At 36.3% G+C, this 15,707-nt stretch overlaps 1 protein-coding gene and 1 long non-coding RNA gene across 7 annotated transcripts; both read right to left on the bottom strand.

Annotated features, from left to right (window-relative positions):
* Window positions 1,911–4,205, bottom strand: LOC109845746 (chaperonin CPN60-like 2, mitochondrial). Its single transcript, XM_020415018.1, has 8 exons — window positions 4,196–4,205; window positions 3,804–3,865; window positions 3,338–3,433; window positions 3,124–3,223; window positions 2,947–3,050; window positions 2,736–2,841; window positions 2,429–2,507; window positions 1,911–2,340 (listed from the first exon to the last, which is right to left on the bottom strand). The coding sequence occupies exons 1-8, from the start codon at window positions 4,203–4,205 to the stop codon at window positions 2,232–2,234; spliced, it is 666 nt and encodes a 221-aa protein (XP_020270607.1). The 3' UTR covers window positions 1,911–2,231.
* LOC109844849 lies at window positions 5,376–15,701 on the bottom strand. Of its 6 annotated transcripts, XR_002248145.1 has the most exons (10): window positions 15,573–15,701; window positions 14,033–14,178; window positions 10,818–10,957; window positions 10,082–10,163; window positions 9,368–9,463; window positions 7,227–7,372; window positions 6,999–7,114; window positions 6,585–6,880; window positions 5,659–5,714; window positions 5,376–5,572 (listed from the first exon to the last, which is right to left on the bottom strand). It is a non-coding gene; the product is annotated as an uncharacterized LOC109844849 (long non-coding RNA). The 6 variants fall into 6 exon arrangements; XR_002248144.1 differs by having other exon boundaries at window positions 6,999–7,372; XR_002248146.1 differs by having other exon boundaries at window positions 6,999–7,343.

The raw sequence follows: 15,707 nt of genomic DNA, 5'->3' as shown, positions 1-15,707 counted from the left end.
CTCTCCTCTTTTGTTCCCTTCGGGTTCTCATCTTCGCTTCCTCTATCCCCTTTCCCTTCTCTTGTCCTACATCTCCGTTGCATGAAAATCAAGAAAGCAGCCAGCAACACTGCTGATATTGAAAGGATAATGATAATCAGAAACAATATCAGAATCCAATGTTTCTTTTTCTTTTTCTTCTTCTTCTTCTTCTTGTCGCTGTATGAGGTAGGCATTGCCTGTTTCGGGCAATCCTCTACAGGGTTTCCACATAATGCCAAGTTTCCTATAAATGATGAAGAAGAAAACGACAGATTCTTCGGGATCTCACCAACGAGATGGTTGTAAGAGACATTTAGATCGACAAGGCTTTGAATTTTGCCAACTGAGCCTGGAATTTCACCAGTGAACAAGTTTTTCTCAAGACGAAGAGTGAGGAGATGTGGAAGGAGAATGCCGATACTGGCAGGAATTACACCTGAAAATTGATTCCCTGCAAGATCGAGGCGATGGAGATGACGAAGGTGGAGGATTGATTCAGGAAAAGGACCAGAAAATTTATTATTTGACAGAAATAGGAGTTTAAGGTGAGGTTGCCATAGAGAGAGGCTCAAGAGGTGGAGAGAGCCACAGAGGTGGTTGTTCTTGAGACTGAGGACTGTGAGATGAGGAAGCCGAGCTAGAGCTTCTATGGTTCCATTGAGCCTGAGCTCTTCTAGCACGAGCTTTGTGACTTGGCCATTGTGGCAATAAACGCCGACCCAAGAGCCAGAGCAAGGATCGGTCTCTGGATCCCACGAGGAGAGGAGGCCGGCGGGGTCAGAAGAAGACCTGAAGGACTGAAGAGGGTTGAAATCCACAGAGTTGTTTGAAGATGAAGAAGAAATGAAACCCGAGAAGAAGAATAAGAAGAAGAAACTGAGGTGGGTCATTCTTTTTATGATTAACTGGGGGTAAGATTTTGTGTGTATGGAAGTATCTAAATTTATATGGAGAGATTTTGGCAGGATTACATATACGAGAGGTAACCGTTGAAGGGTGGGGAAAACATTCATGCAATAAGAAGGGGCAGCATTTAATTTTCATAATTAAGGGAAGCGCCAAAGAGGGAGGAGGAGCGGATTTGGGAGCCTCTAGAAAATGGAAATATGTTAACTAGCAATGAATAGACACTGTATTCTTCTCTGTCATTTGAAATCATGGTCAGTGTATATTCTATGAATCTGAGATATTGTAAAATCCTTGAGGAGATTTCATCACGTTTACTCATTAATTGTTTAGTTAATTTGATTCATGAGCTGCGTGTTTCAAGAGTTCACGGATGGTTATGATTTCTTAATGAGAAATAAAAAGTAGTTCATTCACCAAAAAGTAATATTAATCATGCTAGAAAGAAATCACAAGTATATAAACATTACTAAATGTTATTAGTGACGATTAGTCAGTACAAGTGAAGACGGTCCATTTATGGGCTTCGAAGCATATTTCATTCAGACGTAATCTCCCTATTCGGTGGTTTAGTATAGGTCTAAGTCATATTCCATAATACCATGAATTTTTGTCCTCCCAGTTTTCCAACTTCTAGTATAATATTTCATCATTTTTTTCTTTACAGGACCAACAGATATAAATAAATAACTGAAGATTTGCATTTATCTAGAAACTACCGTCAGTTATTTTTGGCATATAGTTATATGTATGAAATATAATTTAGCTGAAAACTCCCCATGCTTTCTTCTACGCTCTTACTATCTTAGATTATACATAATATTTTGACATCGAGATTTTTTGTCGAACATAAGAGGCAGTAATTATCAAAGGAATCATAGGTACAAGTAGCTGTATACTTCTACCCCAAAACAATTAAGGAAAGAGATCTGCTGGAGAGAAAACGGGGTAACTGTCAGGCGGCATAAAATAAGGCAAAATTCATCAACGATAACAGAAATTTATGATAAATATGTGGGTTTATCACATTATAGGATTCCAGCCTAATAACATCAACCTTCCGAATATAATTATCTAATGCCAACCTTCTGATATTTTTAGAACAAGAGTTGCCTGGCTAGTGGCTAACCATTAAAAACCCCACGATTTTTACAACAATATGATCCAAATATGACCACTCAATATTCTCGATTTTGGCAAGTAAAAATCACTGGTTAAAATCAGTTTCAAAACTCCCTTACTGGAAACTATCCTCTGTAGCAAAAACTCAACTAAAATAAAAACTTTCCCTTTAATCAACCTCATTAGTAATCATAATCGTCCATGTCTGGCATGCGACTTGGTGATTTGCTAGCTTTTGCATCTGCACGCTCTACAACTGCTGCCTCAGTGGTTGTCAATAGTACCGAGATGCTGAAAACCAATCACATTACTCAGTAATTGCTTCAGTTACAGTTGTGCGCATAAAAGTAAGAATCCAACAACATATATCACTCCTTACCTTGCTGCATCTACAAGAGCAGTTCTGATAACTTTAAGGGGATCGATGATTCCAGCTTTTACCATGTCAACATACTCACCTGCAGCAGAAAGCCATGCACAACCATCAGCTCATGAATCAAGGACTGTAAGGAGTGATGATACGAGAAACTGCTCACAGACAAAAATATCAGAAAATTTGAAATCAAGAAACTTTGATAAGATACGTCCCTGGAATGCTATATGGGTGAGAACAAGTAATATCAAAGCTTTTACGGAGCAAAAAATGATAAGGGTTCTAAGCATGCCACATATGCAGGGATAGTTACCTTTAGCAGCATCATATCCCAAATTGAAATCATCCTGTTCTAGTAGTTTGCCAACAACAACAGCACCATCAACCCCAGCATTTGCAGCAATAGTGTAAGCAGGTGCCTGCATGAAGTCAACTTCTGTTTATATAAATGCCTCTACAAATAGCAGCTAACAAAACTTCTCAAACAGTACAAGGTATTAAGTGTACAGGTAACAACTAACAACCTTCAGAGCATTTTGAATGATCTGAACGCCTATTTTCTCGTCGCTATTGGATGATTCAATTCTACCCAACTCCTTAGTAGCATATAAAAGAGCCACACCACCACCTGCAGAAACAATTTGTATGAGAGATAAACGCTATCGTTGTTCTCAAGAAAGAAGAATCAACCCTGAACTTACCAGGCAAAATACCCTCTTCAACAGCAGCTCTTGCAGCACTTAAAGCGTCGGTAACCCTATCCTTCTTCTCACCAACTTCAGCCTCACTAGCTCCACCAACCTGCATCAGCAAATAACATTTGTATGTATGTGCCAAGCAAGGAAATGGACCAGGAATGAAGAAAAAGAAACAAAGGAGAAGGAAATGGGGGAAATAATGATGAAAAAGCATTACCTTAATCACAGCTACACCTCCTGAAAGCTTTGATAGTCGTTCTTGTGCTTTCTCCTTGTCAAACATAGCAGTGCTTCTTTCAATAGATGTTCTCAGCTGCCGAAACAAATTCCAAACTCAGCCTTCTTAATTTAAGAGCTCCATTGCATATTAAATTATACAAGCTCATGCATTTTACTTCTACTCCAGCTAAACAAGTTGACTATTTAAACTTAACAATAGTAGTCTTTTGATGCTTAGTACATCAACCCATCTGTGTGTTCCTAAACGGGAAAGAATAATTTCAAAAACATTCAGTAAAAGTTACTAACTTGGGCTAAAACACCATAAATGTCAGTTCAAATCAATGTATACAATTTCATACATGTATCAAGTGAAACACCGTTCTGTAGACAAAATCAATGGGTCATGGACACTTACGAAACACACTACAAGATACAAAATGAATTCAATAAAGCACACAAACGATAAATGTGTACAATGTATGTCTGGCACGTGCCAATCTGCCCAACAGGGTTCCATACAACACTGTACAATAACACATAAAACATGAAACAGAGAACTGATATAGTGCAACTGCTGACAAATAATGATTACAAGTACTGCATGCAAATTCTGCAGGCAAGGAAAAAAAGTCAATTTTCAATGGTTTCTCTCAATCTTCCTATGAGCGGAAAATGTTCTCAACATAAAAACTACAAAAGAATAAAGTCATAAACAATAAAAAAAACAATAATAAGAAACTGATATAATCTAAAGGTGTGTTGTGCAAGTAAGTTCAACTCTAAGGAACTATGGACAGCCTAATTCAACTTAAGCTTCACCACCCTACACTCCACAATGTGAAGATAAATTTACAGTAGGCCATCATCAACAGTTAAAATGTGTCCACATCACCCATGTCATTGCTGATTACTCACCGTGCACCAATAGTTTTCTAACCGCAAAAATCATCCAGTGTCAGACATAGGACACACTGCAGCAACGTTGCTCCGCTCAAGGGGGCAGTAAATATGCTACATCTCTTTGAGCCCCAATCCACAATATCCAGGAAGACGTGATTTTGATTGTCTAAGGATTTTAAAAAGATGATCTCACACATTTTCTCTAGCACTTATTTGGCGGAATTTAACCCATACCATTATTGAATGCAAGAGACTATCAAGATTAAAAAAAAATTCTTCTTATATCACACTTATAGTGCAAAATTTAATTGCATCCAAGCAGATAGGAAGACAATGTCAAAGAACCATCGGTTCAATAATTTCATCTATTTAAATATTTAAAAACTTTACCAATAGTGCCAATCGTGTACTCAACTACAAGCAAGGTTTTAAATATCGGTTATCGGGGATTTATCGGACGGCCAAAATCCTTATCGGATAGCGGAAATCGGGGATATATCGGGGATAAGTAGTATTTATCGGAGTGATATACTGGATGATGTGTATATATAATATAACAATTAAAAAATATAATCTAATCATGCTTAATGAAATATAAACATACCAAAATGTAAATCATCATGTTTAGAATCATTAACCAATTGTAGAAAGCGAAACTTGCATCATAGCCTTGAAAAAATATAATGTTAGTCAAAATGGCCGATAATCCCGATAAAAAAGTCTTACTTATCGGCCGATAAGTGCCGATAACGCCGATAAATCGCCGATAAACCTAGAAAAATGATAACCGATTAAAAATCCAATTTATCCTAGCGGAGAGCTCCCAAATCCGATAACTCGGCCGATAATATCGATTATCGGCCGATATTTAAAACAGTGCCTACTACACAAATCTATTCAACACTTGGCAACCGATTTCCTACTTTGAAGATAACGAAGAAAGTTAGTTTCAAGTCAGAATGGACGTCCAGGTATTTCTATGTGTAGTGGGAATATCTCCATGGTTCTTCTCAGATATAACAGAGCATCACCAAAATAAATGCTCACTATACAATATTGGGTCAGAAGAAAAAAGTTAACCTAAGTAAGGATTCTTCTTTTCAAGTTTAATAAACAAATGCACAACAAATAAGATTATATCTTTTTTATACATACAAAATCAAATGATACAGTAGCAAGAAGGAACAAACTACATTTTGTTTCAACATGTTCTTACATTTGGTGTTGTCTTCGATGTTGTTCAGGTATGTCCTTGATTCCCCACAAATGCCTTTGCATCAATGTTCAAATGCTCGAATCGGAACTCAATCGTTGGATTATCAATCCCAACCTCAAAACACCAAAAAAATTACCCAATTAATAAAAAAAACAACGAACAAACAAAACTCAATACTCAATTCAAAATCTAATCTTTACCGCTCCATTCGATTCCTGAGCTTTAGCAAGAACCTTTCATTATCCTCCTTCGCAGTCTGTACCAACCTCTCAACCAAATTTAAGAAATATGCATACATACAATTCTAAAAAACCAAATTTAAGAAATATGCACCCAAAAAATTTGTTTGTTAGAGCTTTAGCAAGAACCTTTCATCATCCTCCTTCGTAGTTTGTACCAACCTCTCAACCAAATTTAAGAAATATGCATACATACAATTCTAAAAAACCAAATTTAAGAAATATGCACCCAAAAAATTTGTTTGTTAGTCGCTCGGGAGGCATTCAAAATCCTAGTACAGACTTAGTAAAGCATTCTAAATTATGCTGGTTCCAGTAAGGTCCGAAGTGTTTGTTGGGTTGATTCAGTTTGGTTCCAGTATACTTTACCTGGTATTTCTATCTTTAGGAAAAAAATTGAATTCCTATCAGGTTACACGTCGAAGTAGATTTGAAGTATCAGCTTAGAAGTCAAATTCAGCTCCCATCAGGTTGAAAGTCAAATTAGATTCTAAAATATAGCATGCTTAGAGCTTAAAACTTCTATTAGAACAGAATCCAATTTTATGACTCCAAAATAAAACTTTCCCTTGTCACTCCACTTCTCAATTCACCTAAAACCAACTTCTTACCCAAGCCGCACTAAAAAATGAAGAGAATAAAAGGAAAGAAGAGCCAACGGAACATCAACTGTCATATATACAAGCATATGGTATCACAAAAAAGCTTCCCTACAAGAACAACTGTCATATATACAAGAAACAAAAAAGGACCCCTCTCTTACTATATAGATGCACAATTTTAACAGATGAAATAAAAATCAGATCGGCAAATTAGTAATTAAAAAAAAAAGCCATAAAGCAAGAAACAAAAGTGATTTACTGGCAAATTAGAATCGGATCACATACTGGGTCTGCAAATAAATTAAACAGAAACGGCTGCACATCCTGAAGGGTCTCTGGGCCTCCAAGGTTCAGCAACAGCACTCCAACCTTCTCACGTGCAGTAGTCGAAGAAGCTCCAATCATGTTCTCATCAGAAGAGCACGCTTCAGGAGTAACATGATTTCCCCAAAAATTTTCTATCTTTAGATGGAATATATAGAGACGATGCATTATAAGAGAGTGAGTGGTGGTGCTCTCTGTCTGAACTGTGAAACGCAGATACAATATCACATTTCGAAACCTGACTCTTATGAAATAACCTGGAAAAAGAAATAGAAATGACAATTCATGTTCATTGAATAAGTTGAAATGGAAGAATAAGTGAAAAGAATGATAAAATAATTTTATTAAAAAAACATTTTTTTGCCTGATAATGACCTTTGCTTAATTGGCTTGTGACAAATCCCCGAGAGCTTGGTTTGGGGAATTCCAGTGCCTAAGGCTACCATATCTCAAATAGATTTGCTCCAAACTAACACCAGAAGAGAGAACACCTGAGTGAGAGGGGGTAAAAAGTGTAATATTAGATGAATTACACATATTATTTGATAATTCATAGTATCTTACTGTCGTATAATTCTAATAGTCGTTGGTATATACACATACCCTTTGCATTTATTTTTGTAGTAGTAGCAAGTGCAACCGAATGAAAGCGAATGATCGATAGAGCCGATGACACGTAGGACATTGATTTGTACGTCTTCAACATTCTTCAAAATTTCTCTGTCAATTATTGATTTATACATCTCAACCTTTCGGTTGAGCACCAGAATTAAGAGCATTACATTATTGTTGTGGTCAAAACAATTCACATCTGTTGTATAATTTATTTTTATTTTTATTTTTATTTTTGACTTGTTTGCAATATTAGTTCTCTGTTGAGAATCACAGTGTAGTGTAGCAAGTATTAGCTTTAGCGATGTTAGTCATGTTTAAAACAAAAACAAGCAGAAATCATTAAGTTAGAAAAGAAAATGAACTAACCTGTATAAAACCAAGTAAATATCACTACTCAGATGACCAAGCCCTTTATAATATTGATTACAAGGACATAATTATTTGTTTATATTAGATAACAACAGCCGTCGCCACCTCCTAGCCTGACAACCGCCCTACAGTCGTCCAAGCTGCATTAGCTGCCACCTCAGCCGCCTCCTACTGTGCCTACTATTAGGCTACTGATTATGTGTGTATATGCAGCTCTTATTCGGGTTTTTCGATATCTCCGTGGCACTATAACTCAATAATTATTTTTTCCCCTCAGACTCGTCTTTGTCTCTTCGTGCTTATTCTGATGCTGGATGGGTTGATGATTCGGACACCCGGCGTTCCACTACTGGCTTTTGTATTTTATGGGATCATCTCCCATCTCTTGGCGTAGTAAGCGTCAAGCGTTTGTCTCTCATTCTAGTACGAAGTCCGAGCACATGACGTTAGTAGACACCACAATTGAGCTGAAATGGCTCCACACTCTTCTGCGAGATCTTGATGTCTTTGTTACTTCCCCTATCACTTTATACTGTTGGCCTCGGCCTCCACCCTAAAACCGGTGAAGAGATCCGTTCAACTCCCTGGAGTCTTCTAGAAGAAGAGATCCAGCGATGGATTCGAGGCGTCACTCTCTCCGTTCGCGTCCACTTTCCCAGCGAGCGCCTCCTCTGCGATCAGATCTTCTCGAACCTTTCCCGGATAGCCGATCTCGCCCTCGCCGAATCTTGCCGCGGATCGACGATCCAGCTTCTCGATTTTGCCGACGCGATCGCGATCGAATCGAAGTCCCCAGAGCGGCTTGATGAGATTTTAAGGATCAGAGATTTGGTAGGAGAGAGATCGTGAGACTGGCCTATTATCTAAGTCTAACCTTCAAGCCCATCTTCAGGCCCATCCTTTATTCAAAAAAAAGTTAATTCTCAACAAGGTATTCCACAACACTAGTATGTACCCCGTGCCAAACACGGTCCTCGCTTCTTTTCTACCATTGCACTTGGAACACCCCTCCTCTTAGTTTTAAAAGGGTAAAATAGAATGAATAAAAGGGTTCAACTAAAACCAGTTTTGAAAGGGGAAACACCTTCGAAAAATAATAAAAATATTATTTGAGAGTTCAACTATAAGTAGTAAATTGAGAAAATTTGTGAGATAAGCGATAAAGCATTATGTTGCATTTACATGTAATTAAGTCACAATTTGTTAATGTTGTTTGATCTCAATTTTATTTTTATACAAACTGATTCCTACAAGTAGCAACTATGAAGAACTTCAAATGAGTTGCATTTGGAAAATAGATGCCTAATAATATTGTATGGTGCAAATATAACAATACTACTCCAACAACTCACACCTAAATGCCTAATAAAACAATATAGCAACAAAACTCTACATTCAATATAACATATATTCATGAGTCAATCACTTGAGTGACAACCAATCATGAATTTTTACGAATGAGTTATCTCTTTATGCATATTTTACTTCATCATACAAAATAATGCAAACTAACCTCTTAACTATATCGTGCCTCAAAGACAAATGCATATTTTACTTCATCATACAAAATAATGCAAACTAACCTCTTAACTATATCGTGCCTCAAAGACAAACATTATAATATCATATATTTATCAAATAATGCAAACTAACCTCTTAACTATATCGTGCCTCAAAGACAAACATTATAATATCATATATTTATAATTAGGGGAAAAAAGAAACAAAGTCAGTAAAAAGAAGAGAAATAAAAGCAAAACCTGAAATAGAACTATTGCAGGCTTAAACGGGGTCTTGGATTATTTAGGCGAGGAAATTTCCTACTCCGAGATCTTCTTAACAACCTTCTCCATGACCTGAAAACCATAGAAGTTCCCTATCATTGATTCTAAGCGAAAAAATATAGAATATGATAATTGACTTGTCCAAACAAATATTATCAAATATTAAAATTCACTACTATAAATCATCAACTAAGTATAATACTCTTTATTAATGTGTCTTTTCAAAGATTTGTTATTAATGTTAAAGAGAAATAAATAGAAAATGAGCAAAATTTTGACAGGAAATCTTCAGATTTGAGCACATATTAATAGTTCATTACTTTAGAGGAAATCTTCAGATTTGAGCACATATCAATAGTTCATTACTTTAGAGGAAATATTCAGATCTGAGCACATATCAGTAGTTCATTCTCTCGCCAACTGTGGCAGAAGAAATCTTCATTTTCTCCTCAATAAAAGCCCTCCAAAATTTCTAAAAATGATCCTTAACTGTTATTGACGAAATTTAGAAACTTTAGCTTTTATCTTCATGGTTATACCATCCCTAGCCATCATTAACCAAATTTTTAAAGATTAAATAACTACTCAAAACTGAAACCGAAATAGCATAATAAAGGTCAATCTTTTCAGTGCATAAATGTGTGAAAATATGTATTTAAAATTTAAAATTGAAAAGTGAAATAAAATTACTGTTTCATAACTATGATGAACCGAGTTGACCCTTCGATTCGATCCATCCATCATCATCTCTGACGTAATCAATCTCCAATCCCTAACCCACGAACAAACAAAACCCATTAAAACTTAGCAACCAAATCTTTATTAAAAACAACAAAAGAGATTACATAAATCAAGTTTAAACATAAGGGTTAGGGATATGATCAGAATTAGGCACTATTAAGATTAGCTAAATCAAATTTAATCATTATAAATAGAAATTAGCATCTTCATCATGCTAAAAGAAGTATTTACTATGAATGAATAGTGAATGATCCTCATATAAGTATAGAGGAGTAGATCCAAGTGTAAAGCATCAAACAAACTTATTTCTCACAACACTCAATTTATCCTAAGATTGTGTTAGTCACATCATTAATAAATTAATATCTAATATCCCCTATCAAGTCTCTTCACAGCTTTGTGCACATAAACTATCCCAATCTCCTCAATGCCAACAATTAGATTGTGTTCAATAGCAAAATCTATTGAGTTTCTTTGATGCCACCCACACAATCCACACAATTAGATAGTACACGTTTAATTTGGTCTAATACTGGAGCCTTGTGCAATTTACATTATTTCTATATAATTTTCTCCTTGTTCTCCTCTTATTTCATAAATACTAAAACTTTATTGAATAAGTGAGCTTAAAATAAGGATATTTAACATTGATGAAGATGCTTGTATAAAAAGAAGAATAGCTTACAGTGGAGAGTTTGTTTAAGGTACCATCCATCTATCTGCACAAAGTAGGCCTCTAAGAGCATCTCCAGTTCTTCAATGCTAGGCTTGAAACCAATATAACTTCCATGGCTGTTCTCTGTCTCATTTTTAAAATCTTCATCTCTGAAGATATATGACATATTACACATTAGAAAATCAAACAGCATCAAGAATTATATAATTACTAAAAACATAAGTAAAGTTATACCCAAAAAATCATCTCATAAGTTCTCAGCACTGTGCCTTGCGCTTTGAACTTACAGATTTGAATGAAAGTAATGCATCATGTGAGAACGAAGATTGACCTTTATCCATTGCCAATAATTCAACAACAAATGCAAGGGCCTAGCAGTGTGCTTTTCCCTTTTCTTGGGTTGGATGCTATTTTTAACCATGCTAGTTATGTTTCTAGAATGATTGTCGTAGGATCAAGCTTTCCAATACCGAATGTTCATCACATAAAATGCATGCTTCTTAGTCATCTTCTGATAATGTTCATAGGAAACTATATGTGAATCCACAACTAAATAATGCTCAAGTTGTTCTCCTGGAATTCTACGTGTTCACTTCCCTTCATATAAGCACAAATATATTCTCTATCCTGATTAGTATTCATGCACAATAACCTAATCAAAGATTTTTTTTTTTAATTTCAATTTCCTATTTTTACCAAATTTATCGAAGTATTGAACTGTATTGCTGACGTGGTTAGGTTAATAAAGTAGGGAACCAAGGTAAAATAGGTGCATATTGGATGTTTAGTGAACATAAGAAACTATTATTATGTTCATATTTCCATAAGGATACTCTTTATGTATGGAAATACATGTCCTGGTAATAAAAGTTTCATATGCCTATACAGTTCAACTAACATGGGAGATGACCCTTTCATTACCGAATGGAATAATAAATTCCTGCGATCAACCCAAAAAGTTTGGCATAAAGACTTTGTTCTTAGTGTCCGTTTCTTTGTAAAATTTTGTCTCTATTTAAGCTGAAACGTGCATGGTGTATTGGTGTGAATCATCATAATTTCTACTCTCTAGAGAAGGCATTTTATTGTCAATGCTTCCCCTTAGGTTCATACCAAGGTTATTGATAGCGGATCGCGTCGCGTCGCGGCGAGGTACCGCTAAGGCTATTGCGCGCTATTGCGGCGAAATAGCGGCAAATAGCGCACAGTCAAATAGCGGACAATTTTAAATATATTTAAATATCCTAAATAATAAGAAAATTCATAAAAAAAATCTAAAATTTCTATAAATGCATACTTAATGCCTAAACATGAAATAGATGTGTAATAATTACATAATATTAACAAAGTACTATAATTATAAAGATTAAAGAATGAAAAAATGTACTTGTTTATCCAAAAGACCGTTATTTGTCCCATTTCTTCAACTTTCAAGTCTCTAATATGAAAATACTCAACAAAAAAAGCATGATTAGTAAGTTAGTAATATCATCATTATATTAACTACTAGAAAGTTAGTAAAAATGTACCTGTTTATCCAAAAGACCGTTATTTGTCCCATTTCTTCATTCATTCAATAACTCAAAGAGTTATAAATTTATAATGATTTGATTGATTTCAAATGTTGATTATACAGGTTTTCTGGAAGTTGGAAATATCAAGGGCACTAATCATTTCGGTGCAGCTGCTGATTATGAATGAAGAATTGAAGATCAAGCCGTTTATCGCATACATATTAATTAGTTGTAACTTGTAAATTTCTTGTATTATCAATTATCAGTAAATAATTGATAAGCTTGTTGTATGACAAGAATTATAGCTCCTATTGACTACTCTGTTTTGGTTATGTACAGTTACAGGGCATTTACATGTCATAGGCTAATGGCGTGTCCAGATTGGTGTTCTCCAAGAATTAGTAATATTTATTTACAAAGTTCGGTCAAGTGCTAACTTCTAATGCATGAAGGCTTATAATCTATATCTATATTTGCTTTATAGCAAGGGAAAGAATACAACATGCCCATCACAGACAAATTATGCACTTCAGCAAGAATCAACAGCCTAACACAAATCAAAAGCCTTGACCCACTTCAAATTAAATTAAATGGATTTACATGCTCATAACTGTTTAGGTGAAATACTTGATAGCTAAGAACTTATTTATATTCTAAACAGACAAACTTCCTCTTCCCATCAAGAAAACAGACAGAACAAGCTTATCTGTTGCAGATCTAGCCAACAGAGATGGAGAAGACGCTGGGAGCTTGAGCTGTTGGAGACTTGAGGGAAGCTTGTTGGAGACTCGGAGTTCGGAAGTCGTCTCGTCGTTGGGAGCGGAAGTCGCTGGCTGGACTCAGATTTCGGAAGTCGCTGGAAACGCTGGAACGGAAAAAAGGGGTTCAGGAGTGGGAGAAAAAATCGTCGTGGCTGGAACGGGGGATCACCGTCAGCAACAGTAGCAACGGGAGAAGGAGCTCTGAGGAATTAGGGTTGCGTTGCTGTGGAGCTCTGAGGACGAAGAAGATCCGCAGGCTGGAACGGAGAAAAAATCGTCGTGGCTGGAACGGAGAAGATCCGCAGGAACGGAGAAAAAATCGTCGTGGCTGGAACGGAGAAGATCCGCAGGCGGCTAGGGTTCGGGAGTGGGAGAGAAAAAATCGCCTTTTATCTGCTTTTAACAAGTCGGGTAACCGGGTTTGGGTTCGGGTCGGGTTCAGCGCGAAAAAATCAAATATGGGTTTAGCGGGTTTAGCGGATTTTTGCGTTTTTGCCCGCTTTTTCCCGCTTTTTTCCCGCTTTTGAGCGCTTTTACGCGCTTGTCGAATGCAAAGCGGTTTTCCCCGCTTAATCCGACCGCGACACCCCTCCGCGTAGCGCTGAGGGGCCGCGACCGCGAAAAGCGCCGCTATAGCCCCGCTATCGGCCGCTTTTTACAACACTGGTTCATACAGAAAATTATATCAATTAAATGACAATTAATTTTTCTATAGGTAATGAACGCCAATTGCATGCATAGTCCAGGTCTAACAGGTCCTATGATTTATTTAATTTAGATCTTAGGTCCACAAAGAAACAACTCTTTTCGCCCAATATTTCAGTGACACGATTAGTGAGCAGAACTTCAGGAAAAAGTTCCAAATGATGCCTACGATATCACAATTTGCCTGAAACATCTTCATTGCCACATAGAGAATTAAATCTCTCCAAAAATCTAGGTATTTTACCTCTCTTCATCCATTTCAGAACCATCATTGTCAAGATCCCCTCTCGAAGACATCTCGCCAACTCGATTAGATATAAGCTACTCCGTAAGGTACATCTCTGCCATATCCATGTCATGATCCAGTAGATGTTCAAGTTCATCCCTCACCTGTTAAGAGTACAAAATAGTACCCAAAAAATGAGAAGAAAGTGAGTAGAAGTAGAGGACAGAGAAACAGGATTATGATGACATTGTGATTGTAGTTGCTCTTCCTTTAGAATAAGTGCACCTTAGGTAACCTTAGATCCACAATAGACCATCATCATCATGACTGACCAAAAGAAGTGGTAATATATAGATCATGCATCAAAATGAAAAGTATACTACTTCCCTACAAATATGCATAAAAATATAACATGTTGTAATAAATGTTGCATCAACACAGAAGCAATGCTTTTAAACACGTAGTAGCAAGATAGAACACAATTGTTGTAATAAATGTTGCATCAACACAGAAGCAATGCTTTTAAACACGTAGTAGCAAGATAGAACACAATTTTCAACTCATTAAACAGGTTTCATCAGAAGCAATGCTTTTAAACACGTAGTAGCAAGATAGAACACAATTTTCAACTCATTAAACAGGTTTCATTAGAGAAAAACAGAAAAATATTTTACCTTTTCATGTTCTTCAACTAAAATCTTTATCAATGTTTTCTCTCTCCTCTCCTTCAACCTTCTTACCCTACTAATATATATATAAGGCATTTAAAAATAAATCAAAAAAACTGTAACAAAAGATTAGCACTCACATGGGAAAAAAGCAATGTAAACATAATAAGCTCTCTTTCTCTATATCCATCCTAAAAATTATATATGATTAGAAAATGAGCAACTAAGAACTTCCTCCTACTACTCCGATCTCCCCCAAATTCATTATTGTTTCTTAAATTCTCAATTCTACCTCACATTGCTCTCATAAAGGTCTTTGCTTTCACTATCTTTTCCTTTATCATATGCCATTCGGGGTTCTTAGTTCTTACTCACTCAATAGGCAAATTTAATATATAACTACCATCCCAGAAACTTAGCAAGGAATGTAAAACTTCCCAACTTTAAAAGTATATAGAAACCATCAGCAATCAATGTAAAATTAAAGCACACAACTGATAAATTGTGTCACTTGCAAGAGAACAAAACCCTAATCTTCAACAATCATCACTGCAGATCCAGTTAGAAACAAATCTAACCCTCCCTAACTCACTCAAGTTTCCCCTCTTGTATGTGCAAATACTATCTAACAAAGTCCTCCACCCCTAATTTCCTCAATTCAGCTCAAAAAAGAAAAAAAAAGAAACTAATTCATCAAAATTAACTAAAAGGACTGAAACCCTAATTTCCAACAATTATAATTGCAGATTCAGTTAGAAACAATAGAACACCCGAACCAACTAATTTTTTTCCTCTGTGCATGGTCTCTAATGAAGCCCTAAATCACCAAAATTTCTTCAATTTCAGCAAATATCTAAAAAAAATTACCAAACGAAAACAATAAAGCTTACCGTCTTCCGCATCCTCGTCGGCTTCGAACGGGCCGAAATTTGCTTCCTAGATCCTGCGAGAAATTACCTTTCGATTCGAGGGAGGATCAGTGACGGCGGCCGGCGGCGGCGGGGATGGGATGGATTCGAGCGGCG

Source organism: Asparagus officinalis, chromosome 6, assembly GCF_001876935.1.
Source record: "Asparagus officinalis chromosome 6, Aspof.V1, whole genome shotgun sequence".
NCBI lineage: Eukaryota > Viridiplantae > Streptophyta > Magnoliopsida > Asparagales > Asparagaceae > Asparagus > Asparagus officinalis.
This window is presented reverse-complemented; position numbering and strand designations above follow the sequence as displayed.